We start from the raw sequence: 26,622 nt of genomic DNA on the forward strand, positions 1-26,622 counted from the left end.
CTCAGTCTAGCAGTGGTTTGGACAAATTTTAATCTATTGATCCATTTTGTCTTTATTTTGTGAAGCAAGTAGAAAATGGCATAGGATTCTTTTTCTTTTCTTTTTTTTTTTTTTTTTGAGATCGAGTCTCACTCTGTCACTCAGGCTGGAGTGCAGTGGTATGATCTTGGCTCACCGCAACCTCTGCTTCCCCGGTTGAAGTGATTCTCCTGCCTCAGCCTCCTGAGTAGCTGGGACTACAGGTGTGTACCACCACACCTGGCTAATTTTTTTGTATTTTTAGTAGAGATGGGGTTTCACCATGTTGGCCAGTTTGGTCTTGAACTCCTGGCTTCAGGTGATCTTGCCTTGGACTCCCAAAGTGCTTGGATTACAGGTGTGAGCCACTGTGCCCAGCCGAAAATGGCATAGGATTCATACGTTGAATTCAGTTGAACCATAAGAAGAAATGTCTAGGTAAGCTATAAGCAGGGACTTCAGCCTAGCTCTCACACCTGGATGTACAGGAAACAGAACAAAAGCACAGAGCTGGTGTGGAAACCGGAGCTAGACTGTGGAAGATGTGTTTACAGGTGTGGTGGGAACAGCCCCAGCACAGGGGTCTGTCGTTTGATTGACTTGATTTCAGTTACTCCCTGGGTAGACACAAGCACTGCCACTTGCACACATGGTGGACTTGTGCTCGAGAGTCAGCCCCAAGCTGCCTCTTGCCTGTCTGGGGCCGTGGAGGGCCTCACACCTGAGCTCTGTATCTAGTCTATGCTGTGTCTCCACAAGGAAGCCCTCCTGGGTGCCCAGGGAAGGTGCGCACTTCACTCAGGGGCTGAAGGACCACCCTGGAGGAATCCCGGGAAGGCCTCGCTCTCCCTTCTGTGAACACTCCTCTCAGTCATCAAAGGCCAACACCTGTAGTTCTGTGACTGGGGCCTCAGTCCTCCTATTCCAGGCGAAGCCCCATGAACCTTCCAGAGAAGCACAGAAATTCAGGCCCGCCAACCCCCGACCCAATTTATAGATCACGATATTGAGGCCTGAGAGGTCAAGTGACTCTTGAGATAGGATTGGTTGGGCCTGAAGTGGAGGCCTCCCTCTCCCTTCCCCCAGCTTGTAGCAACCTCCATACAGTTTCCCAAGAGCTGGGACTGGCACCCTGTGCACTTGACCTTGATTTAGGTGGTACATGCACTGATAGGGTATCCTTTCTTAATCGTCTTCCAGTCCTGAGCACTGAAGGAGAAAGGCTCAGCTGGGTGCTGAGAGGTTGGAGGCCTCTCACGTGCTGGTTGTTTTCAACATGGCAGCTGGCGGGACCTGGTTTTGAGAAGGGAGGACAACAGAAGATGACGGCTTGGGATCCAATGAGATGGGAAGCGATGCAAGACACATTTCACTTCCTGCTCTGCCTGACCAAACCATTGCCTTAGCTCATCGTCGTGGGGGTGGGCAGTGCCGCTGACACTGAGCAACTATCCCGCCTCCCGCCTGCCCCCACTCACCGCATTCGCCACCTTGGGGAGAAGCAGATTCTGGGCACACCATTCCCCAGGAAAGCATCCTATGCCACCTGGCCCTGTGCTGCCTGGGAGGAGGGGTCCTGGGGAGGGGGATCCCGGAGGAAAGCAGGGAAGCCCCCTCCTGCCTGGGCACCACGCCCTTCCGCCCCCCTTCTTCTACCTGACTGAAGACCCCTCCTACTCCTGCCACATCAGTGGGTCTCTTCCTTCCAGCTCGTTCCCAGTCCTGGCCCCATTTACTCCTTTCTTCCCAAGGCTTGGGGGACAGAGGGAAGGCATGGGCACAGGTTTATGGGCTATGTTCGTGGCTGGGGTGGGGAGAAGGGGAGATCAGGCCACTGATGACGCCTCCACTTCCCAGGCATCTGGGGGCTCCCATGGCTCCCCCTACAGTAACAAGTCCCCTTTTACAGCAGTGGAACCGGACGCCAGAGAGGCATGTCCAGCACTCGGGGCCGCCCAGAGGAAGCTGGCCTGCATGGGCAACAGCACAGTTATGCCCGAAACTGCTGTGGAATGAGCAGCTCATTGGGGTGGGGGGATTTCGGGCTGGGGCCCAGGAAGCGATGCAAGGGAGAGTAGATTTGGCCAAAGCACCTTGTGCCAACTGCGTGGGGTCCATGCCCCAACCCCCAGCCTGCTCTGTTCCCGCCTTAAAGAGAAGGGGACGGCCTCTCCCAGGCTATGCCAGGAATGCGGCCCGCAGCAGCATGGGCAGGGGGAAAGGGCAGCCTGCTGCCCAGAAGGTGGGTGGAAGGGCGATGTGCCCGGGTAGGAGGGGGCCTTCCCCGTTCCTCCTCTCCCTCCCCAGGACCCCTCCTCCAGGCAGCACAGGGCCAGGTGGCATAGGACGCTTTCTTGGGGAACGGTGTGCCCAGAATCTGCTTCTCCCCAAGGTGGCAAAGGTGGTGAGCGGGAGTAGGCAGCGAGTGGGGTAGCTGCTCAGGGTCAGCAGCACTGCCCACTCCCACAGCGATGAGCTGAGGCAATTGTTTGAAGAAATGTCCACACAAACTCAGGGCACATCGCTGGAGGGCAGCTTTCTGAGCAGAGAGGTGGAGGACGTGCTTCCAGGCAGCCAGGGCCGCGGGAGGGGAGGGGGGGCCTGTTTTCTGCAGCCTGGTCGCCGGTCAGCCGGGGCTCAGGCCTCACATCCCTATCCTTCATGAGCCTTAATTTTGGGAGTTGGGGCCGATGATGACCTCCTTTGACAGATGAGAAGACAGGGTCAGATGTTCGGCTGCATGTGCTGTGGCAGGGCCTGGACTCCAGTGCCCCGTTCACAGCCCAGGCTCGGCCAGGAGGCCTCCTGGCAGCCACATCGGGACCCACGGCTGTGACTTCCTCGGCACAGAGGCTGTGAGGAAGCCCAGCGGCGCTCAGTGGGGGCAGCAAGGTGGGGCTCTTGGTGGCGTTGCCGGAGTGACTGCAGGCCCGTCCTGTGCAGTCTAACTGGGACAAGCTCGAGTCCACAGAGGTGGACTTGAGGTTCCGGATCACCTGCCTCCTACCCCTGAGCCCTGTGACCCTCCCGTCACCCAGGGGATGTGAGGACAGGGAGGTGGCCTCAGGCTCATCCCACGAGGAATCAGGCAGTGGAGAGTGGATAGGGAGCAAAAATGCGAGAGCCACAGGCAGAAAGGAAAGACAGCTTGAGCGCTGGCAGAAAGCAGGCATGACCCTGCCCATAGGGCTGAAGATGAGTGAAGGGGGCCTGCCCGGGGCCCCGCCCCAAAACCAGGCAGGGTGGTCTTCCCTTGCAGCACACTTTCCGATATCTCTTAGTACCTTCCACCAGATCCTCCAGATAATCCCACTCAATAATAAGATGCAGGGTTGCAATCCCAGCACCTTGGGAGGCCAAGGTGGGAGGATCACTGAGTCTGCGAGTTTGAGACCAGCCTGGGCAACATAGCGAGACCCTATCTCTACAAAAAAATTTAAGAAAATTAGCCAGGCACGGTGGTATGCACCTGTAGTCCCAGCTACTTAGGAAGCTGAGGTGGGAGGATGGCTTGAGCCTGGGAGGATGGCTTGAGCCTGGGAGGTTGAGGCTGCAGTGAGCTACAATCTTGCTACTGTACTCCAGCCTGGGTGACAGAGTAAGACCTTGTCTCTAAAAAAATTAAAAAGATAGAGGGAATAGCTTTCTCCATCATACTGGAACACCACGTGGCATCTCTTGCCGCCCAGCCTGCCCTGTCTATGCCCTCCTAGGGTGTCCTCTAAGACCAGAGAAGCAGAAGGCAGTGCCCAGCCCACCTGCCTGCTTTCTGTCTTGGGGTATTTTTTGAGCACCACTGAGCTCCTCTGAAGAGGCCCAGGAGCTCAGGGCAAGGAGTCAGGCAGAGAGGAGACTCAGGGACCCTAAGCCCTGTAATGACAGTCTTGGGATGGCCCTTTGGATGTTGGGCCCTCCAGACCCCTACTCTGGCAGGGAGGGATTATAGAGAGAAAGGAGGCCCAAGGGGGCCCAAGGCGACTAGGCAGGCAGGGTGCCTGGAGGAGAGCCAGGCCAGTGCCCACAGTGCCGAGGCTGGTCCCCCCGTGACTGATCTGGGGGTCCTAAACAGGTAAAACACTATGGCCAATATCAATAGCCTTGCCAGGCCCTGGGGACCCTGGTGTCAGGGTGGTGTGTGTTATGCTGGGCAGGGGGCAGGGACAGGGAGTTTGGGGAGCTGACTACTGACACGCCTGCTGGATGGGTCTATCTGTCCCTTGAGGGAAGAGGGTGATCAGACCCATTGGCCAGCCCCAGAGGCTGGAAGGAAGCCGGTTATGCCAGCATCTGGCTTAGCCTGAGGAAGGATGGGGAAGAGGATGTGGCTGGCTTAGGAGACACCACTGGTATCTGCTCAGCTTCCTCCACCCCCCCGCTACCCCCTCTCCTACTCACGGGTCTTGGGGTCTTATTCATGGTCAGCTGTCAGGGTGGGAAAGTTCCAGTACCTTGTGGAGGGGAGGGGCTGCTATCTGGGCTGCTATTGTGCCCAGAGGTGACTTTGGGCGGGAGATGTAAGCTCTTCCTCATCAGTTAAATCAGGATAATTATAATCCTTATCCCTCGTGCTATCAGCAGGATTAAAGCAGATAACCGATAACACATTTAAAGCGGCTGGCACACAGTGAGGGCTCAGTACAAGGGGTGTGGATTCAGGGCTAACTCCGCTGCTGAGTGTCTGGGCAGGGAACTTCTGCAAACCCCTCAAATCACACCTGTTCTCTACGCTTCCCCAAAGGGAGGCTGGTCCCCAGGGCGGAAAGGGTGGAGAGGGCTCCCAAGGGAGGGCTCCGAAAAAGACATGGTGAAGTGGCAAAGGAGGCTGCTGGACCAGGGGGACAGGTGTGTCCAGGAGCTGAGAGTGGTGGGCAGCTCTGGCCACCTCATCTGGCTGTGTTCTAGAAACAGGGAGGGACGCGGAGGGTGAGAATCCACAGCCTGGCTTCTTGTCCCATAAGGAAGCCTGGGTCCTGCCTGGCTGGGTGACTGAAGGGATGATTTAGAAACTGTTCTGGTAAAATTCCACACAGAGCCCGAAAGTCAGACGATCCCTCACCTCTGAGCAGGGAGGGGCTCCAGGGTTTGCTTCCTGGCTCTTCTCCCTGTCCTTTCAGATCCTTCTAACTCTGCCCTGGCTCCATGGCCTAGGGTCCCCTCACTCTTCCCAGCATGGCCCACTCTGTACCCACCTTCTAGGGCCAGGGAAACTGGATCCTGGGAGGCCAGGACTCCAGTCTTTGGCAGCAAGCACAGTACCGAGCTTGGAGGCGAAGCCAGAAGGGTTAACACCGGCAAGCCCCTCTGCCCCAGGAGCAGGTGTGCAAATCCACCCCAGACCTGGGGACCCTCGGCTGAGACAAAGCTGCCGCCTATACGGCCTCTCTCCCAGCTCCTCCATGTCCCGACCCAAAGACCCACCCCAGCACCCCCTGCCGGGGTCAGCAACAGATGGAGGGCTCAGGTTGGAGCGCTGGTGGCTCCCCCAGCCTCTCTGTTCCCGCTAACGGAGCTGGGATTGCCTGTGAGGTGAATGAGAGAGCAGCAGCACCCTTTTTTGGAAAGTCAAAAGTTAAAAGAAAAGAAAAAAGCAGAAAAGCACCTTCCACACTCCTGGGAAGCCCCGCTCATTGTGCTGATTTTCTGGGGTGCTAAGGGGGGTTCCCATGCACACCCAGGTGGGTGGGGGCTCCATCCAGAGAAGGCCTCCACATCCTCCTGGGCCCAGCCCTCACCCTTCTGTGTCAGCCCAGGGACACAGGAGGAAGGGGAGGAACAGTGAGTGTGCAGAGAGAGAATGAGAGAGAGGTGGGGAAGGTGAGTCAGGCTGCCTGGATGGCTGGCCCAGAGCCAAGCAGGGAGCAGGACATGGGGGAGGAGGGGCCCCTCGTCCTCTTGGGTGTGGTCATGGTGACAGAACAGGTGACGGTGGCACAGCCCAGGTTAATCCTCCGCTTGCCTCCTGCAGTGATGGGGCCGGGGTCTGCCCTGAACCACAGTTCAGGGAGACTGGGAGGAGCTGGCAATATGGGCTGGATCTCCCGTCCCCACCCAGCCTCAGACCCCAGCTCCTCCCTCCAGGACAGTTTTGTTCATGTCACTCCACCCTGATGGCTGCCACATTTGTTCAGTCCCGGTCACCTCTTTTCAGAATTCAAACCCTAAGCCAAGCTCACAGATGCCTCTCTCTACAGCTCCTTCCGGTACCATCCAACGGTCACTCAGGACAAGACCCTGAGCCAGGACACGCTGTAGCTCACCCTCTGGTCCCTCATCATTCTGCAAACTCTCCCCATTCCCCTCTGATCGCCCCCTGTTCCAGACTGAGGTCCTGACCCTGACAGCGCCCAGGGCCCAAGCTGGGGGTTGAGGCTCAGAAACCAGGTCCCGGCTTGCCAGCTGCGTGGCCGGGCGGCCTTTCCTCTGGCTGGCCCCCATCTTCCCCTGGGTTCTGCAGCTCTCAGGAGGGGACGTGGCACAGAACAACTTCTTTTGGCCTCTCTGGTTGGATCCCCCAGGCGCCTGTGCTGTGGGTGGATGGGTTCTCCCAGAGGCAGTTGTGATCTCATGTGACAGTTGGGATCTCCATGTTCCCAGAGTCAGGGCCAAGGGGGCCCAGCAGAGTCAGCTTTGCGGGGTCCCCGAACCACTCTGCTCGCCTGTGTTCCTTGGGCATGCATCCCACGCCGCCTCCTGGGGTAATAACTGTTTATGGCTGTGGTGGGGAGGGGTTACTGTCCCCTCCACCAGGCTGTGAGCTCCCGCGGGGACGGGCCTGTCCTGTTTGTTTCTGTGTCTTTGAGGCCCAGCCTAGGCAGAGGGCACGCAGGGTAGGGGTTTATGGACACACACATTTGTGTCTGTTCCTAAGCTGGAAAGAAACGGCACCAAACCCAGCTCCCTCCAGTGACCCCCCACCAGGCAACGCTGCTTCTCCCCCACCACTGAGTGACTCCTTTTCCACCGTGACTGCTCAACTCGTCCAGGGCTCACCTCACCGGTCTACGGGGTCTGCTCAGCCACAGCAAGGCACTGACCTCTCGATGCCAAAAGAGGCTTATCCTAAGACTGCAGGCACCTCTGACTCCTCCCAAACACGGAGGATGGCTTCAGTGCTATCTCCTGCTGGACTCAGCAGGCTCCTGTGCCCTGCACTGGCCAATGTCGCTTCCAGATGATTGCAGGTGCCAAGGGCAGCTCTACCTTCCACCCTGGTCAAAGTGGGCATGTCTGGGCCTGCCAACCCTGTCACAGCCCCTTCTCAGCTTCAGGGGTCCTGGTGGGAGAATTCTTCTTTTCCAGGGGTGTCTGGGATCCGGCTCCATGCTGAGACCTTGTCTGCTATTTTTCTGAACTTTCCACCAATGAGGCACACCCCTGCCTGAGTTTGCTGCCCCAGGTCACGCCTGTGGGCTGTGGACACCTGTTTCCCCTTCCCTTCTCCCCTGGGCACACGTCATGCCCACTCCCACCTTTGGCTCCACACACCCTCTCCCTCTCCTCATCCCTGCCAGCCCCCAGTCATCACCCCACTCCGTCCTATGCCAGGTACCTTGTCCCAATCCACCACTTTGAACCGTGGTTCCATAGCAAGATCTGTCTTCTGAGTTTCCTCAAGGGCTACAGCCTCGTTCTCCATGGAGCCCTGGAAGGAGAACATATGAGAGGATTATATACAGTGGGTGACGGAAGAGGGCAGAGCCCCAAGCTGCCCCGAGAAGAGGCAGCCAGGAGTGGTGAGAGCCCCATGGGTGGGGCAGGGTGGTGGAGATCAAGGACGTTGGGTCCTTCTGAAAACAGAGACCCTGATGTGAGCATTGTTATTCTCTGTATTTTACATTTCCCTTAAAAATAAAAGCAATTTCCAGCCAGGCACAGTGGCTCACACCTGTAATCTCAGCACTTTGGGAGACCAAGGTGGGTGGATCACCTGAGGTCAGGAGTTTGAGACCAGCCTGGCCAACATGGTGAAAACTCATCTCTACTAAAAATACAAAAAAGTTCACCAGGCGTGGTGGTGAGCGCCTGTAATCCCAGCTACTCAGGAGGCTGAGGCAGGAGAATCGCTTGAATCTGGAAGACAGAGGTTGCAGTGAGCCGAGATCGTGCCACTTCACTCCAGCCTGGGCGACAGAGCGAGACTCCGTCTCAAAATAATAATAATAATAATGATGATAATAATAATAATAATAATAATAATAATAATAAAATTTCTGCATAAACAAAACAGGCAGAAAAATCTGGGAGAGGAAGTGAGCCGGCGGAGAGACTGCAGGGAAAGGAGCTTGCTTAGTGGGAGCCCTCCGGGAAAGGGGTCCCTGCTAGTCCTCTCTCAGGTCCCTGGCAGATCCCAGGCAAAGAGAGTACCAGGGTAGCACCCAGGGCACCTGGTGGGGCTCACAGGGCCATGCTGATGAGTCACAGGCTGTGGCTTCTAGGGCCACACGCCCACAAGAAAGAAAGGCAGCAGGGAGCGAGGGAGGCTGTCCCTGCAGCAACACCCAAGTGCCAGTCAGTCAGCAGCCACACATGGGGTGGGATTGGCAGAGCAGTGCCCAAGTGGACTCAAGGTTAAATCGAACTTACAAAAAGGTAAAGTCAGAGGGAAATGGGATGTGCTCGGAAAAGCACACAGCCCCAGCCAGCTCTGATGTCATGCAGGGTGAGCCCAGAGCGAGCAGGGTGAGGCCAGAGCGAGCAGGCTGGCACGTAAAGTGAAACCCATGCTTCCCCGTAGGAGGGGCGGAGAGAGAGAGCTCACCTTCTCTGTGTCCTTGTGACTGAAGGAAGCCATGGTGCTGGTGGCCATGGCAGGGAACTGGAAGCTGGGCGCTGGCCGGTGGCCAAGAAGCTACTGTCACGACTTGTACATTTTTGTTTCCAAACGCACCCAAGAGAACCTGATGCTGACAGTATTTGGCATTTTATGGGAAAATCCACATGTAACCTAAAAGTCGGCTTTTGTGGTCCTGTCTTAGTCTGTGTGTCTCAGCGTATTTAGTCTGTATCACCAAGCTAATACCTGAATTTTTTTTATTTCTTTGAGACAGGCTCTTGTTTTGTCACTCAAGTTGGAGTGCAATGGCCCACTACTACCTCTGTCTCCGGGGCCTAGGCCATCCTCCCACTTCAGCCTCCCAAGTAGCTGGAACTATAGGTGCACGTGACCACACCCGGCTAATTTTTGTATTTTTAATAGAGATGGGGTTTGGCCATATTGCCCAGACTGGTCTTGAACTCCTGACCTCATGTGATCCGCCCACCTTGGCCTCCCAAAGTGCTGGGAATACAGGTGTGAGCCACCACGCTGGACCAACACCTGCTTTAAAAAATACGTGTGTGTGTGTGTGTGTGTGTGTGTATCTACCTATCTCATGCTCTCTTGAGTACAAAGAAGAGTGGATTTTATAGCACATCATACATGGAAATACCTTAAATATCCAATAAAAAAGTCCTCCCTTTTCCCATGACAGCAGCTCAATAATCCTGCTCCTTCCAGTTCTATTTAACCTCAAAATACTCCAGGGCATGCCCTCTCCAATCCCTCCCCACCACCCTGCTCCAGTGAGCTATTGACTTCCTTCTTCCTGGGTAGTTTTCTCCAGGTCACTCAAGTCCTTCCTTGAGTAGGATGGTTGACTCCTTCTCTGTACCCCCAGTACCACTCACTGCAACCCCATTTGCCTCTCCTAGCAAAACACAAGGCTCATCTTTTTTTTTTTTTTTTTTTTAGATGGAGTCTCATTCTGTCGCCCAGGCTGGAGTGCAGTGGCACCATCTCAGCTCACTGCAAGCTCCGCCTCCCAGGTTCATGCCATTCTCCTGCCTCAGCCTCCCGAGTAGCTGGGACTATAGGCACCTACCACCACGCCTGGCTAATTTCTTTTTTGTATTTTTTTAGTAGAGACAGGGTTTCACCGTGTTAGCCAGCATGGTCTTGATCTCCTGACCAAGTGATCCACCCGCCTCGGCCTCCCAAAGTGCTGGGATTACAGGCGTGAACCATCGCACCCAGCCTTAGCAGGGAAGGGCTTACCATACATAGTACTATTCATGTTTTTGTCTATACTACACTTTTCAGACTGCTCGGAGTGGTAGACACAGATCTCTTTTGGGTATATCCACCTGAACCACCACTGCAAGCAGAAGACAAGGCATTTAGGGAGTTGGTATTTCATGAGTGTTTACTATATGCTCAGCCGTCTAATCTTCCTAATAACTGCATGAAGTAGGCACAGTGCTTATTCCCATTCGGCACATGAAGGGACCTGCCCACGGGGCAGTCCCACAGCTAGTGAGGGGTCGAGCCAGCAGTGGGACCTCAGAATATTCTCTTTACCACCACGATCTTCTTCTCCAATCATTCTAGCAACTGATCTATTCATTTTCCAACTTTATTTTTGAGACAGGGTCTCTTGCTCTGTCACCCAGGGCTGGAGTTCAGCGGAGTGATCTCGGCTCACTGCAACTTCCACCTCCTCGGCCCAAGTGATCCTCCCACCACAGCCTCCTGAGTAGCTGGGGCCACAGGCACACGCCACCACAGCAGGCTCATTTTTGTATTTTTTGTAGAGATAGGGTTTTGCTATGTTGCTCAGGCTGGTCTTACACTCCCGTTCTCTAGTGATTTGCCTGCCTCGGCCTCCCAAAATGCTGGCATTACACGCATGAGCCACTGCACCCAGCCCATTTTCCAACTTTTAAAAAGTCATACTTTCCATCTGTGATTTTTACCCAGTTGGTATTTATAATTTCTTGCCTCCTGTTGTTTGTGAATGTTGGGGCTAATTATCTTTTTTTGTCCAGTGGTGTGATAGGTTCCAATAGGCAGGGACCTTGTGGATTTCTGTTTCCTGTTTTTAGACCCGTGCCTAGCCTGGGTCTTGCAAATACCAGATGCTCCACCCACATTTCCCCAGTGGGCTGTGTTTCCATGCTGGGTCTCTGCAAGCAGCCAACGTCTCCCAAGACTCCTGCCATGTGGTGGGCCTGGCTGTGGGGGCGAAGCCCTGAAACTCTGTAGGGCTCACACTCCTTGGGGATGTGAAACAAATGGAGTGGGTGTATCTGCCCACCCTGCCACGTGGTGGGGTGTCTGCCTGAGGGGGTGGGCCAGGACACAAAACGTGCATCTTGCACTCTGGGCTGGATAGGGCAGTGCCCAGATAAAAGGATCAAAATTCCAACAATCTAGATCATAGATTCTCAGTGCCCTTTGGCCGAGTACATAGGAAAGGCATGAGCAGAATGAAAAATGTATAAGACTGGTATGAGATTGCCAGTATTTTATTTTGCCAAATAAAAATATTTCAAGGGCAGGCATGGTAGCCAATGCCTGCAATCCCAGCACTTTGGGAGGCTGAGGTGGGAGGATTGCTTGAGGCCAGGAGTTTGAGACAAGCCTGGGCAAAGTGAGACACTGTCTCTATCACAGAAAAAAAAAAGCCAGGCGTGGTGCTAGTGTGCACCTATAGTCCTAGCTACTCAGGAGGCTGAGGGACGAGGATCATTTGAGTCCAGGAGGTTGAGGCTATGAGTGAGCTATGATTGTGCCACTGCACTACAGCCTGGGCAACAGAGTGAGACTTTGTCTCAAAAAAAATTTTTTTTTTTTAAATTTACTATCAGCAACATTTCATAAACAAGAGGAAATTTCAATACCAAATATATAGGAAGTACATGTTGTCAGGACAAAAGGCAGTTCTTTCCAAGGAAGGCAGTTGGCAACTTTATACTGACATTTACCAAAAAAGGTTCTATTTTATTATTTTTAAAATTATTTTCTTTTTATAGAGATAGGGTCTCACTATGTTGCCCAGTCTGATCTTGAACTCCTGTACTCCAGTGATCCTCCTGCCTCTGCCTCCCAAAGTGCTATGATTATTGCTGTGAGCCACAATACCCGGCCTCTATTTTAAAATATTTATTAATGCAGAACAATTATAACAACATTCTGTTTTTATGAGCATTAATTGCACATAATTGTTCTTTGGGCTCAAGATGGTTGATGTGGGGCTCGATGATCTATCTGTAACAGGAAGTAAACCAAATATTCACCATGTTCTGGTTCTAAGGTTCTACTTCAAAAATTACAAAAATCCAGTTTCTTAGAGAGATGCTAAATAGAAACAGCCGCTGAAAGCTTCCTCATTCAACTGGAAGTATCCTGAGTGACATGAGGAAAGCAGAGGAGTCCCTGCTCTGTGGATTTCTGTCCTGCTCCTGAGAGCCAGGGGGAAGGGCAGTGGGTCATACCCCGAGCGGCTCCATCCCCAGCACAGACATGCCAGGGATTCTCTCTCCAGAATCCCTCTGAATCATGGACCAGAGCCAGTCAAGGGCTAGAAGAGGAGGCACCCTCTCTATGGAGGCTGAGGAAAAGAGGGACAAAGGGGAAGGGGGTGGGCATGGCCTCTTCCTATCCTTCTCCTTCCTGCTTCTGCTCTAGGATCCTGGCGCCACCCCAGGGAGCAATGTCAGGACTGATATGCTTCTGGCAAATAAGCCCCAGACTGACTAAATAAGCAAGGTACTTTCTGGGTGGCTTCATCGGGACCACACCCCTCCTTGGCAGAAGCCCAGTTTCTTATCACAAGGTGGGACACACCTCCAACATGGGAGGAGACTCCAAGGAAAACCAGAGCCAGTGTCACACGGTGTCAGCAGTAGGCATACTCCTAGGCACAGGGACACGTCCTCCAGTGTATTGTTCATTGATTAATTTTCTCAAGTCTAGTTGTGAGATTCCAGGTCTAAAAACTCTCCCTCCACACAGCTAAGACAAAGACCCTCCTGAAGAAGGTCTCCCATTCCCACCTGGGGGACACCAGGACTCCAGGAACTGAGTCCTGCCAGGAGCAGCTGCGCTGCACGCACGCCACACACGTTGATCTGGGCCACGTTTTCCAGACTCCCGCCCCAGTGTTTATTTTAGAGTTCAGCCAGCTCACCCTTGAATTCCACAGGTGGGCACCATCCATGAATCACGAGTGTGTAGAGGTCATTCCTGGGAACTAGGGTACAACTCCAGCTTTAAAAGGCTTTTAGAAAAAGTTTCTTGGAAACTTTCACATTCACTATTTAAAAGCCTCTCCTGGTCCTGGAAGCAAGCCAAAGGGTGGTTTTTAAACACTTTAAAAACCAAAAAGTGTCTTAAATGAAGATATGTGTACTTTTTTCCCCCTAGTATTTGGAAATTATTCCAGATGATGCCTTTTTTCCAATATTTGGAAATTATTCCAGATGATGCCTTTTTTTTTTTTTTTTTTTTTAAACAAGGTCTCACTCTGTCACCCAGGCTGGAGTGCAGTGGCATGATCTTGGCTCAGTGCAGCCTCAACCTCCCAGGCTCAAGCAATCCTCACACCTCAGCCTCCCAAGTAGCTGGGATGATGAGGGTTCACCATCATGCCCAGCTAATTTTTAAATTTTTTATAGAGATGGGGTCTTGCTCTGTCGCTCAGGCTGCTCTTGAACTCCCACGTTCAAGCAATCCTCCCACCTCAGCCTCCCAAATAGCTGGGACCATAGGTGTGCACCACCATGTCCAGGGAATTTTTTATTTTTTATAGAGACAAGGTCTTGCTATGTTGCCCAGGTTGGTCTCAAACTCCTAAGCTCAAGCAATCTGCTCACCTTAGTCTCCCAGAGTTCTGGGATTACAGGTGTGAACCACGGTGCCTGGCTCGTGATGCCTTTGAATTGGGTAGGTTTCAGTATTTGGTAAGGGAAGTGAAGAATTTTGTAGTTAGACTCACACTGGCTTTCACAGGAATGATCAGCACAAGTGTTGATGAGTGTGGCTTGACAGGGGGTATCCAACCCATCTGTGACAGGTGACAGCTTTCTTGTACCCTGAGGTGGACGAGACTATCCCAGGGTAACAGTCTGGTACTGAGAACGGAAGCCCTCATCCCGGTCCCTCCTGGCCTCTCTGCCTTGGGAAGGCAGGCAGGAGAGACAGCTCGACACTCTTGTGTTCAGGCCCAGGGCTGTTGAGTGGCGAGGGGGCACCTGGCTCTCCTGATACCGCATTTACCTGTTGATTGTATCCCAAGCTAGCCCGTAAGCACTGTGCGGTAGAGACCCCACTCAATCTTGCTCACTGCTCACTCCCTAGTCCCCAGCACAGCCTTGGCCCGCCAATACCTGCTGAGTGATCCATTAGCAAGCAGGTGGGTGGCTGGGTCGACTCTGAGAGCCCAGGCCTGGAAAGACCACCAATGTGTGGGGAGGGCAGGCAGGAAGAGAGCCTTCCACAGCCCATGTCTACTTGGAGAGAGAAGGATGGGCACAAGCAATGGCCGAGGTGCTCTGCCAAGGAGACGGGGTCGGCAGGCACTGTTCATTCCCAGCCGAGAGCCACTGGACGTGCTGGGCAATGGAGGGTAGGGAGGGCACTTCAACCTCCTTAGATCCTTCCAGCCATAGTCCGAGGCCACACGAGAGAGAAGCTTTTGAGAAGTACCAACCCTCAATGCTCCCAGCACAGCGCCAATTCCTGGCTCATCACCAGGCATTATTTCCTCTCCGGCCAGCCCAAGCCACAAGGACAGCATCGAGTCTCTGTCAATGGAATTTTTTTTTTTTTTTTTTTTTTTGAGACAGAGTCTTGCTCTGTAGCCCTGGCTAGAATGCAGTGGCACCATCTTGTCTCCCTGCAGCCTCCGCCTCCTCAGTTCAAGCGATTTTCCTGTCTCAGCCTCCTATGTAGCTGGGACTACAGGCATGCACCACCATGCTTGGCTACTTTTTTGTATTTTTAGCAGAGACAGAGTTTCATCATGTTGCCCAGGCTGGTCTTGAACTTGTGAGCTCAGGCAATCTGCCTGCCTCGGCCTTCTTGGGATTACAGGCATGAACCATGGTGGTGCCTGGCCTGTCACTGCATCTTCGTATCAGGGAGGCTGCAGGGAATGAGGCAGACTACAGTGAAATAGAGGGGCCACGCCCTGTTATAAGAGGGCAGCTCTGACTTAGGTCCAAGTCATAGGAAGATGGGGACCAAGGGTTGTCAGACCTTCTGATTTCTTTTCTTCTCTCTTTTTCTTTTCTTTTGACACAGAGTCTCACTCTGTTTCCCAGGCTGGAGTGGAGCGATGTGATCGTGGCTTGCTGCAGCCTTGAACTCCGGGGCTCAATTTTTATTTTTTTAATTTTTTGGTATCAAAGGGGATCTCGTTATGTGGCCCAGGTTAGTCTCAACCTCCTAGCCTCAAACTCCTGGCCTCAGGTGATCCTCCTACCTTGGCTTCCTAAGGTGCTGGGATTACAGGCATAAGCCACTGCGCCTGGCCCCAATTTCTATGAAAAGCTGGAAAAATACATTTTTATGTAAAATCTCCAGATTTTAAAATGTGACTTGCATTTAAAACAAATGATGTGAGCCAAACCAACACATACGGATATAAATGTGGCCCTTGGTGTGCCGGTTTGAAACTCCCAGGAAAGTTGCCGGCCTCCTGCTGCCTGGGATGCCCTGTCCACTGAAAAGGATGAGCAGGGACAGGCGAGAGCAGGGGTTGTCTCCGCCCTGTCAATTCCTGGAACAGGGAATTCCAATGGGGAGCCTGGGGTATACCCTCATGGGGCAGGCGTTCAGGGCCAGTTGTACCAAGGCCCAGGTGGAGTCGGGGCAGGCAGGCACCAAAGGGACCAGAGTCCCCACAAGGTCTGATGAAGGGCAACCTCAGGCAGGGACTGGCTTCTAGAGAAAGCAGTAGGTCAGGGAGCAGAAGTGGGTGTTAGACTGGTTTCTCCTGGTTCTCCTCACCTTCCATCTAGAAAGGTGATAAAATTGGCCGGGCATGGTGGCTCATGCCTGTTATCCCAGTACTTTGGGAGGCCGAGGCAGGTGGATCACCTAAGGTCAGGAGTTTGAGACCAGCCTGGGCAACAGGACAAAACCTCATCTCTATTAAAAAAACAAAAACTAGCCAGGCATGGTGGCAGGCACCTGTCATCTCAGCTACTTGGGAGGCTGAGGCAGAAGAATCGCTTGAACTCAGAAAGTGGAGGTTGCAGTGAGCTGAGATCTCGCCACTGTACTCCAGCCTGGGTGACAGAGCAAGACTCCATCTCAAAATAAATAAATAAGAAAGAAAGGTGACAAAATCTGTGAGGGGTGAGGAATCACAGTAGAGACTCAGTCCATGCACCAAGGGTGTTAGTTCCAGGGTCTCGCTTCCCAGTGTGGAGGTTGTGGGTTGAGCTATGCCAGTCCTCACAAAGATCTCTGTGCTGAAGTTTGAACCCCCAGAGCCTCAGAATGTGACTTTCTTGGGAAACAGGGTCATTGCAGATATAATTAGTTAAGACGAGGTCATTATAATGGGTCTTATAAAAGGGGTGATTTTGGCACAGACACACGCGTGTGAAGATGGAGGGAGAGATGGGAGCAATGCCTCTCTAAGCCAAGTATTGTCAAGAGCAGCTGGCAGTCCCCAGCAGCTCAGGGGAGGACTGGAACAGACTGTCCCTCAATGTCCTCAGAAGGAACCCACCCAGCCAACACCTTGCTCTCAGACTTCCGGCCTCCAGAGCTGTGAGATGATACATTTCTGTTGTTCAACCACCCAGTTTGTGATAGTTTGTTACAGGAGCCTAGAAAACCTGTAACAAGGCCTGAATCAGTTTCACCTGGGATCAAGACGGGTCACCAAAGGAAAGGGAATTCAAGAAGGAGAGGGGACAACCGAGGGAGGCATCCGAAGTGCTGAGGAGCCAGGAGTCTGCCCCTCACCCTAAGCTGAGGATGCGGCAGAAACCAGGATCCTTCAGTCAGCACAGCCTTGCCACCCGGCCCGCAGGGGCAGGCCACACAGATGGCCCCAGGGGGACAGGCATTTGAGTAGTTCCTTTCCTAGCCCACTGCTGCCCACCTGCAGCCAGGGGCGGCCTTCTTCCCCTTCTTTAGGGCCTGAGAGGTCACTTCCTAGTTTTTCCCACATGGAAATGCTGCGCGTGGAGCAGTGGAGCAAACTGCTGCCCTCTTTAGTGCAAACCTTGTTCTATTCTGCACTTCCCCCACCCCCCAGGTGGCAGCTGGGACAGCCCTGCCACCTCCACCACAAGCACCTTCACCACGGCGCACATGCGGCGGCATCTCACCGGGACGGACACAACTCTTCCTGAGAGACTGGCAGGAGGCATTCCACACACGGGGGAAACTGAGGCACAGGCGGCCCGAATGACTTATTCAAGATTTCTCAAGTGACTGCTGGAGGGGCGGGGGGAGCAGAGAGCAGCCCACTCCCAGGGCTGTTCCCGGGAAGGCTCCCCACGTACCCTCCTTTCTCCCCTCCTGGAGGACTCCCTGGGAGGTCCCCAAGTCCCCAGCTTCCTCCAGGGTCCCAGACCCTGTCCTCCCTAGAGAGGGTTTGCTTGGACGGCACACGGGGGAGAGAACAGAGAAGAACAACAGAACGTCTGCGCTCTGCACCACAAACAAACAAGTCCACCATAGAGGCAGCCTGAAAGGAGGCAGTGTGCGGCGGGCGGGGGCTGGGGCCGGGGGCGCCCGCATAAAGGCATGTTGTTCGGGAAAGCCGGGGCTGGGCACCGCGGGACGGACAGATGGCCTTTTATCCCACAGCCTGGGTTTTGCCTGAAAACCCTTTTTCTGAAAGGGAATGGTTGCCTCGGGCCTTGGGTCCAGCTGCCCCCACCCTATGGAGGCCCAGAGGGAAGGTGGGGGGTCCAGGTGTCGCAGCACCCCCGGGTGGTACATGGTCCCTGGCAGCTAGGAAGGGGCAGGCCCCAGAGGGAGATGATGGTGCCAAGGCTGTCCCGAGCCGTATCTGTATCTGCAGCAAGAGTCTTTCTTGGGGAGGAGGCTCTGGCGTTAACAAGCCCACCTCTGCGGCCCCCAGGGAGCAGTCTCCTTGGAGCCGGTTGTTTTTGGTAAAAGCTTTTGGCTGAAATGAAGGCAGCGAATCCGCTTGCTTCCATCTTTAATAAGCTGCCCTCTGCCTTTCTAGATCCAAACCAGGAGTCAGGACTGACCAGGAGCTGAGCTCTAGATGTCCGTGGTGGCCTAACAAACCGTATCTGGCAAGTGACAAGGCTCAGAACCCCTGAAGCCCACCCAGCCCTCGCCCTCCCCATAGTCATTGCAAGGCGATGGGCCCTGCAGGCCACTGTCCCGGTATTCATGGGAGCCAGAGGAAAGGAGGAAAGAAAACCAGCAGGAAACATGTGCCTGAGCTGTGACCAACTCTCCAGCTCAGGTGTGTGGAGAAGGACAAAAAGATAGTTCCGGGTCCTGGGGCGTTGACTGTTCACCACGGACCCAGCATCGATTCCACTCGTGAAGTGAGCCCCCTCTGAAGCCACAACCTTGACAGCCAGCAACCTTGACACCGGAAGCAGAAGCCAGTACAGGTGGGCAGGTAACCCAGGACGTGGGAAAAGGGGCCAGAGGCTTGAAAAAATGAAATTACCACTGGGAACGCGCTAGGATACCCACCGTGGGTTTTCAAGCCACTAGCTCCATTTTTTACCATATGTTGCCACTGACTGTTGGCAGCCACCGGGATCCTCAGCCCTCCAGTCTCTAACCTCGGATTAGGGCAAAGTTTCCAGGAATGCACCGAGTCAGGGAGACACGTGGGTTTTTCCAGTGAATGCGGGACCTGGGGATCTGGAGAGGCCCCCAGGGAAAGTCTCTGTGCTGGCAGCACAGCTGGAGGGGGCGCGGCCAGGGCTTGTCAGGGTAAACAAGAGCGGCTTTTGGAGGCTTCCCTTCTGGGTCCTTCCTTACAAAATCCTGTCCCTCGCTGCAGTGGTAAAATGGGAGGATCTGAGTTTCAACTCCAATGAGCAGCATCAACAGCTCGCAGGACATGAGTTCCTTAAAATGTGTCCTTTTGCAGACTTCCCGAGACCACTTCTGGACCATACTCTCTCAAGACTGAGACCTCAAGCCACCTCAAGCAGGTTTACAGCATGTGCTATCCACAAGGCAGCTAATATAGCAAATTTCAGATCTATTGCATAACACTCCAATCTAAGAATTATCCTATATTTTGCTATTTTTAAAAGGAGAATCAAGACTATTGATTTACAAACAACCTCATATGCCATTATTCCAGAAACAATATTTCTAAATGTGTCTTTTATAAACTAATAATTTAAGAAAGAAAAATATTGTTCTTGGCACTGTTTACAAAATGGCAAATGATTATGCTACAAAAAACAATAATAGTCACTGAACCATTTTATTAAAAAACCCAAAGAACAGCAGCAGCAGCAGCATCAACAACAAGAAGACCCTCCCTCATACCTCCTACTTCTTTTTGCTGATTCAAGCAATTCCCTCTCCCCATGCCTGGCCATGCAGTCTCCTCCCTGTGCAGTTAAGGATATTGATGCTTGGAAAGATTGGCTGACTTGTCTCAGGTGGCATAGTGTGTTCTAGAAGACAAGTCCATTGGATTCAGGCCTATGTTCTCTTTTTTTTCACTCTTTGTGTTTGTGTGCGTGTGTGTGTATAAGAGACAGGGCCTCACTCTGTCAGCAGGCTGGAGTGCAGTGGTGCAATCACGGCTCACTGCAACCTCAGCCTCCAGTTCCTGGCTCAAGCGATCCTTCCATCTCAGCCTCCTGAGTAGTTAGGACTATAGGCACATGCCACAATGGCCGGCTAATCTGTTACTTTTTTTTTTAGAGATGAGGTCATGCTATGTTGCCCAGGCTGGTCTCAAACTCCTGGCCTCAGGGGATCCTTCTACCTCAGCTTCCCAAACTTCTGGGATTACAGGCATGAGCTACTCTGCCTGCTCCCACTGTACATTTCTTCCTGTTTGTTTTTTGAGACAGAGTCTCGCTCTGTCACCCAGGCCAGAGTGCAGTGGCACAATCTCGGCTCACTGCAACTCCCAGGTTCAAGCGATTCTCCTGCCTCAGTCTCCCGAGTAGCTGGGATTATAGGCACGCACCACCATGCCTGATTTTTTGTATTTTTAGCAGAGACAGAGTTTTACCATGTTGCCCAGGCTGGTCTTGAACTCCTGACCTCAGGTGACCCACCCGCCTTGGCCTCCCAAAGTGCTGGGATTACAGGTTTGAGCCACCGCACCCGGCCCCATCACACATTTCTTAAATCAGCGAAGTCTACACAGCAAATCCTAGAACTCATGACAACTGGTGATGCCTGGTGGGTACAGTCTCCATTCTATGTGTTATACTCGTCACCATAATGCTGCTTCAGCCCCAGAAAGTGACTTCCTTAAATAACCACAGGGTAAATCGTCTTTCTGGGAGGTCAGTGCCTGCCTGACATGGCCACAGGTAAGGGACCTCACTGAATACACGTTCTGGTGTGGTCAAGCAGAGAGGGCAAGAAAGACCCATTTGCGAATGACATATGGACAGCAGCTTCCTAGATAGCACCATCAGATTGGGTGCCATCATCCCAGAGAGAAATGCCTATGGTGCTGGGTCACAGCTCTAGACCAGCACCAGCTGGCAGGATGAAAAGGTTCTATATGTGTGCTGTCTAATATGGCTGGTGGTTCCCACCTTGGACAGCTCAACTCTAGACTCATATATTCAATCACTATTCGAAATCTCTACTGATGTTTCCTTGGCACCTCAAACCTGACCCCAGTGAACTTTGATGGTCCTATCCCAAACACTGGCCCCCACCCCAGTATTAGTCATTTCCATAAATCAAATCACCCAGTTGTTCAGGCCAAAACCTTGGCGTCATCCTCAACTTCTTCCTTTCCCTCGCTGCTGGCATCCAATGCAGCAGCAAGTTCTTATGGTTCCATGTCCATGAAAATTTCAAATTCTCTTCATCCTCACGGTCACCAATCTAGGCCACCCCCATCTGCCACTTGGACAACAGCAATGGCCTCTTAACTCCCTTGCTGCTTCCACTCTTGACCACCCCCCGACCCCAAGCCCAATCTGCCCTCCACATGGCAGCCAGAGCGATCTGATCAAATGCAGAGCAACGTTGACAGTCTTCTGCTTAAAATCCTCCAGTGGCTGCCCCTGGTTCTCAGCATAAAATCTAAATCCCTGGCCATGACCCATGAACCCCACCAAGTCAGGGCTCTTGTCCACCTCCTTCCACTTCAGCGCCCACCACACCCCACCCCTCCCCACGCTCCAGTAATGCCAGAGGCTCCTCTCAGTCCTGTTGTGCCTCAGGGCCTTTGCACATGCTGTTCCCCCTGCCTGGAATGTTTCCGACCCAGGATATTGGTCCATACAGAACGTTTCTATTCTACAGAAGCACTTGCTGCCACCTGTAATTATCACGTCTGTCTCACTCCTCTGAGGTAAGCCCCATGAGTGTCTCAGTCAGGTGTCTTTTTGTCCCCAGTACCAAGCAGGGTGCCTGGCACGGAGGAAACATTAATATATTTGTGGCTGAATGGAAGAAGGGATGGTGGGGAGCGGGAGGCAGTCCTGTGAGCCCCTGAGACAAACTGGGTCCCTGGCCAGCCTCACCTTTGGGGACTGTCCTTCCCTAACCAGGCTAAGTGTCCTGGGTATAGTGCTGCACCTGTCCAGGTGAAGATGGAGTGACGGTGGGAGGCCATCGCAGATCTCCCTGGCCAGGCCTGGAGGGATGACTGAGAGAGACCAGAATGTCACATTCTCCAGCTCCTCCAGGGGTGCACAGTCCTGCCCAGGAGGGTCCAAGCACGCAGCAGCTTAGGTTCTGAAAACACCTGTCCCTCACTACCTAGCAGAAACCCACCCCTGCTTAGCAGAAGCTGGAGCTGAAGGGACTCCTCGCCCTCCTGTGTGGGTGTGATCCCTGCATCCTGTTTCACAGCTCTCATGTTATCTCACTGTAGCCACACAGAATCCTGTAGGGGAGGCAGGACATAAGGAAATCACTGCTCAGAGAGGTTGATTAACTTGCCCAAAGTCACACCGCCAGTTAGATACAGAGCCAGAATTGGAGCACCATCTTAGGCTACAGATCCTGGACTCCCTCCTCTGTCTCAGAGGGCAACAGCATGGGCTGCCCGGTAAGTGTTCACAGCGCAACTGTCCCGCACCAAACGCCACGCACCACAACAGGAGCTTGAGGATGTGGCTTCTTTAATAACCCCATGAACAGCAGGGCGAGGTGGCTTACGCCTCCTAGCACTTTGGGAGCCTGAAGCGGGTGGATCATGAGGTCAGGAGTTTGAGACCAGCCTGGCCAACATAGTGAAACCCCGTCTCTACTAAAAATAGCTGGGTGTGTTGGCGTGCACCTGTAATAATTCCAGCTATTTGGGAGGCTGGGGCAGGAGAATCGCTTGAACCTGGGAGGTCGAGGTTGCAGTGAGCTGAGATTGTGCCTCTGCACTCCAGCCTGGGCGACAGAGCGAGACTCCAGCTCAAAAAAATAAAAATAAATAAATAAATAACCCCATGAGCACTGCCTGCCAAGCCATGCCCAGCACCTCCATTTTCTCCATCTCCATTTTCCTTCTGCCTTTACCCTTCTAGGACAATGAGTTACAACAAACTTCACGGTGCTCCTGAGTCACACAGGGTACTTAAGAAAAATACAGGGTTTCTGAGGTCTTGACTCCAGAGATTTACATTTTGTAAGCTTGGAGGGTGACCTTAGAATCTTTTAAAAATATAATCTATGCACACTAATTCTTTAGTTACACATGGATTTTTTTCGCTCAAGTGAAGCATCAAACTTTTCACATAAGTCTTTGACATTGAAATCTCTGTCTCTATTGGAGTCATTTTTCTGCAATAGACCGTAGTTCTCCAATGAGCATTCATATTCACTTTCATCTAGGTTGTTTGAGTGGCAGAAGTTGTTTAATAATAACTGTACCGGGGGCAGGCACAGTGGCTCAGGTGTGTAATCCCAGCACTTTGGGAGGCCAAGGCAGGTGGATCACTTGAGGTCGGAAGTTCAAGACCAGCCTGGCCAATATGGCAAAACCTTGTCTCTACTAAAAATACAAAAATTAGCCAGGTGTAGTGGCACATGCCTGTAGTCCCAGCTATGTGGGAGGCTGACGCAGGAGAATTGCTTGAGCCTGGGAGGTGGAGGTTGCAGAGAGCCGAGATTGTGCCACTGCACTCCAGCCTGGGTGACAGAGCGAGGAGACTCCATCTCAAGAACAAAAAACAAAAAACAAACAAACAAAAAATGTACTGGGAGGAATAGTGTCCCTTCCCCAACTCCCCCTGCCAACTCATGTCCGTCCAGAGCTTGTGAATGTGACTTTGTTTGGAAACAAGATTTTTATTTCTTTATTTATTTTGAGACAGGGTCTGGCTCTGTCACCCAGGCTGGAATGCACTGGCATGATCTCAGCTCACTGAGACCTGTGACTCCTGGGCTCAAGTGATCCTCTCACCTCAGCCTCCTGAGTAGCTGAGACTACAGGTGCACGCCACCACATCCGGGTAATTTTTGTGTTTTTTACAGACAGGGTCTCCCTATGTTGCCCAGGTTGATCTGAAACTTCTGGGCTCTTCAAGTGACCCTCCTGCCTTGGCCTCCCAAATGGCTGGGATTACACGCCTGAGCCACCACACCTGGTCAGAAATAGGATCTTTGATATAATCAACATTAAGATTGGTGGTGTAAGCCCACCCAATCCATGCTAGTCATGCTCCTAAGAGGGGACTTAGGAGACATTGACATAGAGCCACCTGTATGGGAAGAACACCCATAAATGATGGAGGCAGGGATGGGAATGATGCAACTACAAGCCAAGAAACACCAAAGGACAGCAGCCCCACTAGAAGCCCGGAGAGGAGCTTGAAGTGGTTCTTCCTCGCAGCCTCTAGAGGGAAGTAACCCGGCTGAAATCTTGATGTCTGCTGTCCAGCCTCTAGAAGCATGAGATAATACATTTCTGGTTTTTTGCTCTTTTTCCTTTTTTTTTTTTTTTTTGGCATGGGGTGGGGAATGGAGTCGTGCTCTGTCGCCCAGGCTGGAACGCAGTGGCGCCATCTCGGATCACTGCAACCTCCGCCTCACAGATTTAAGTGATTCTCCCACTGCAGCCTCCAGAGTGGCTGGGACTACATGCATGTGCCACCACACCCGGCTAATTTTTGTATTCTCAGTAGAGACGGGGTTTCGCCATGCTGGCCAGGTTGGTCTCAAACTCCCGACCTCAGGTGATCCACCTCCCTTGGCCTCCCAAAGGGCATTGTTTTAAGCCATCCTGTGTATGGTGCTTTGTAATGGCCAACATGGTATCACTGGAAATTTGATCCTTTGCTGCATGTAACCATTCATGTGCTGTTATTTTATATTTCTACTCATTCTTTAAGAACACCCCTGTGAGTGATCTCCACAGGGTAACTACTTAGTATTTTGTCCAACATTTTGTTAGGAAAATTTCAAATACACAGTAAGCTGGGAGAATCTCACCAAAAGCACCTGCATCCCCTCTAACCTGGATTTCACCATTCACATTCTACTCTTTCTTTCCAAAGCAGTCTTTGTAAGGCTTGTGTATACCAGCACTAACTCTTGCAAATGTGAGGTCACCTGCTTAGGAGTGACTATGAAGCTGGTGTTAAGTTTATTTCGCTCTCCTTTCCCCCTACTAAGCATAATTTTCATATAGTTAAAAAAAAAAATCAACTGTAAGGGTGTAGTTTGACAATGACATGCCTCCTTACAGCCAATGCCCAAATCAAGACACAGACCAGTTCCATCTCTCCAGAAAGTCCCAGGAATCTATTTTAATATGCTCTTCATGCAATTCTGATGAAAGGAACGAGGAAGAAACAGGGAATATGTATCCAGTTCCCTTGGCCAGAGGGAGAGTAAAGTTTGAGATTCACACGGCTTTCCAGGAGAGGTGCATGTTCCCTCTAGCAAACATGGCTGCCCCCCTGCCATCCTAGCCTTGGTCATCCACGCACACGTGGAATCCGGCCTGCAGGCCTCCCCTCTAACCACAGGCTTTGAACACAAAGCAGGAAGAATAAGCAGGACCCACCTGAATGCTGAGTTTCAGGACAAGCTGCGGCTACCTGCTCCTTCCACACCCTTCCCCAGGTCCACATCCCCTGGCTGAAATCACTGTTATTCCATCACTGCTTGGACAGACAACCACTACGGGCCACACACATGCTGCCGAGGGCTGCTGCTTGCAAGCATTTCTCCAAAGTGACTTCTTATCTGCTCCAGCCACATGACCTCAGGGACCAGGGCAAACCCAGCAGCCCTAGTCTTTGAAAGTCAAACTTGACTGTGTTCGCCAAGGCTGGTGACAGGCTCCAGAATCACTCCCACCTCCTGTTCTTTTTCTTTCTCTAGTGGAGTAGAAGTCTTGGCTGCAAGGGAATGCAAGGAGGAAAAACACAAATGGCTAAAACCTAATACAACAGTAGTGATTTCATTGGTACAGAATATAGTCCAAAAACAGACCTAAATAAATATATATGTAAATGACTGATATGTGAAAAGGGTAGGTTTAAAAAAAAAAAATCAGTGGAAAAAGACAGATTATTCAATAAATCTACTGGGACAACTGGTAATTTGGAAAAATATAAACCTAGAATAATACCTATCTTTTTCCTTATACCCCATCCCCCAAAAAAAATTCCAGGGAAGCAAAACAACTATCAACAGAAAGATGGATAAAGGACATGAAAAGGCAGTTTGCTAAAAACGAGGAAAAAGTTTAGAAACATGTGGAAAGACTCAGAACCTCCCTTATCCTTCATATAAATAAGAATTTGAACAGGGAGCAATTTTTTCATCCATTGAAGACGATTAAAAATACTGCTAACACACAGAATTTGTGAAAGTGTGGAGAGGCATTCTCACACGTTTTTGGAGGGAGTTAAAATTGGTACAACTGTTTTGGGGGCAATTTGGCACTATCTATTAAAATATAAGATGCGTATTATTTGGATCCAGAAATTCCAAATCCAGGACTCTGTATTATGGTTGATTTGCATATATATGCAAAGTGATTATGTAAGGATGCTTCTTGTGGCACTGATGTAATAGGAAAAAGCATCAATAGGAACAGCTGTTAAAAAGAATGGAGTAAACCTATATTGCTGATATGGAAAGAGGTACAAAATATGTTATTGGGTGAAAAAGACAGCAAGTTGTCAAGCAGTCTGTATCACACGATTCCTTTATGTGAGAAATAAAAAGAATAATATATGCATGGCTGGGCATAGTGGCATACACCTGTAATCCTGGCACTTTGGGAGGCTGAAGTGGGTGGATCATTTCAGCCCGGGAATTTGAGACCAGCCTGGGCAACACAGCAAAACTCTGTCTCTACAAAAAAAAAAATACAAAGATTAGCTGGGAGTGCTGGCATATGCCTACAGGCACATGCTACAGTCCTAGCTATTTGGGAGGCTAAGGTGGGAGGATCACCTGAGCCCGGGAGTTCAAGGCTGCAGTGAGCCGAGATAGCACCACTGTACTCCAGTCTGGGTGATAGAGTGAGAGCCTGTTTTTAAATAAATAAATAAATAAATATATGTGTGTATGTGTGTATACATATATATATATGTATACAGGTAGAATATATATATGTGTGTGTGTATGTGTGTGTGTATATATATGTAGAATCTCTGTGAGATTACACAAAAAATGAGGGTATTTATAGAGGGACTAGAGCAAGAGGGAAACAA

General features: G+C 51.8%; 1 protein-coding gene across 2 annotated transcripts in view; it reads right to left on the reverse strand.

The window, feature by feature from the left end:
• The window catches only part of FA2H (fatty acid 2-hydroxylase), a 62,703-nt gene that overhangs the window by 19,300 nt on the left and 16,781 nt on the right, over positions 1 to 26,622 (reverse strand). For both annotated transcript variants that reach the window (XM_007993632.3, XM_007993631.3), the window contains exon 2: positions 7,568 to 7,660. In XM_007993632.3, coding sequence (XP_007991823.1) covers positions 7,568 to 7,660 — 93 coding nt within the window. The remainder of the gene's footprint in view (positions 1 to 7,567; positions 7,661 to 26,622) is intronic.

The sequence above is a fragment of the Chlorocebus sabaeus genome, chromosome 5 (assembly GCF_047675955.1).
Source record: "Chlorocebus sabaeus isolate Y175 chromosome 5, mChlSab1.0.hap1, whole genome shotgun sequence".
Taxonomy (NCBI): Eukaryota; Metazoa; Chordata; class Mammalia; order Primates; family Cercopithecidae; genus Chlorocebus; species Chlorocebus sabaeus.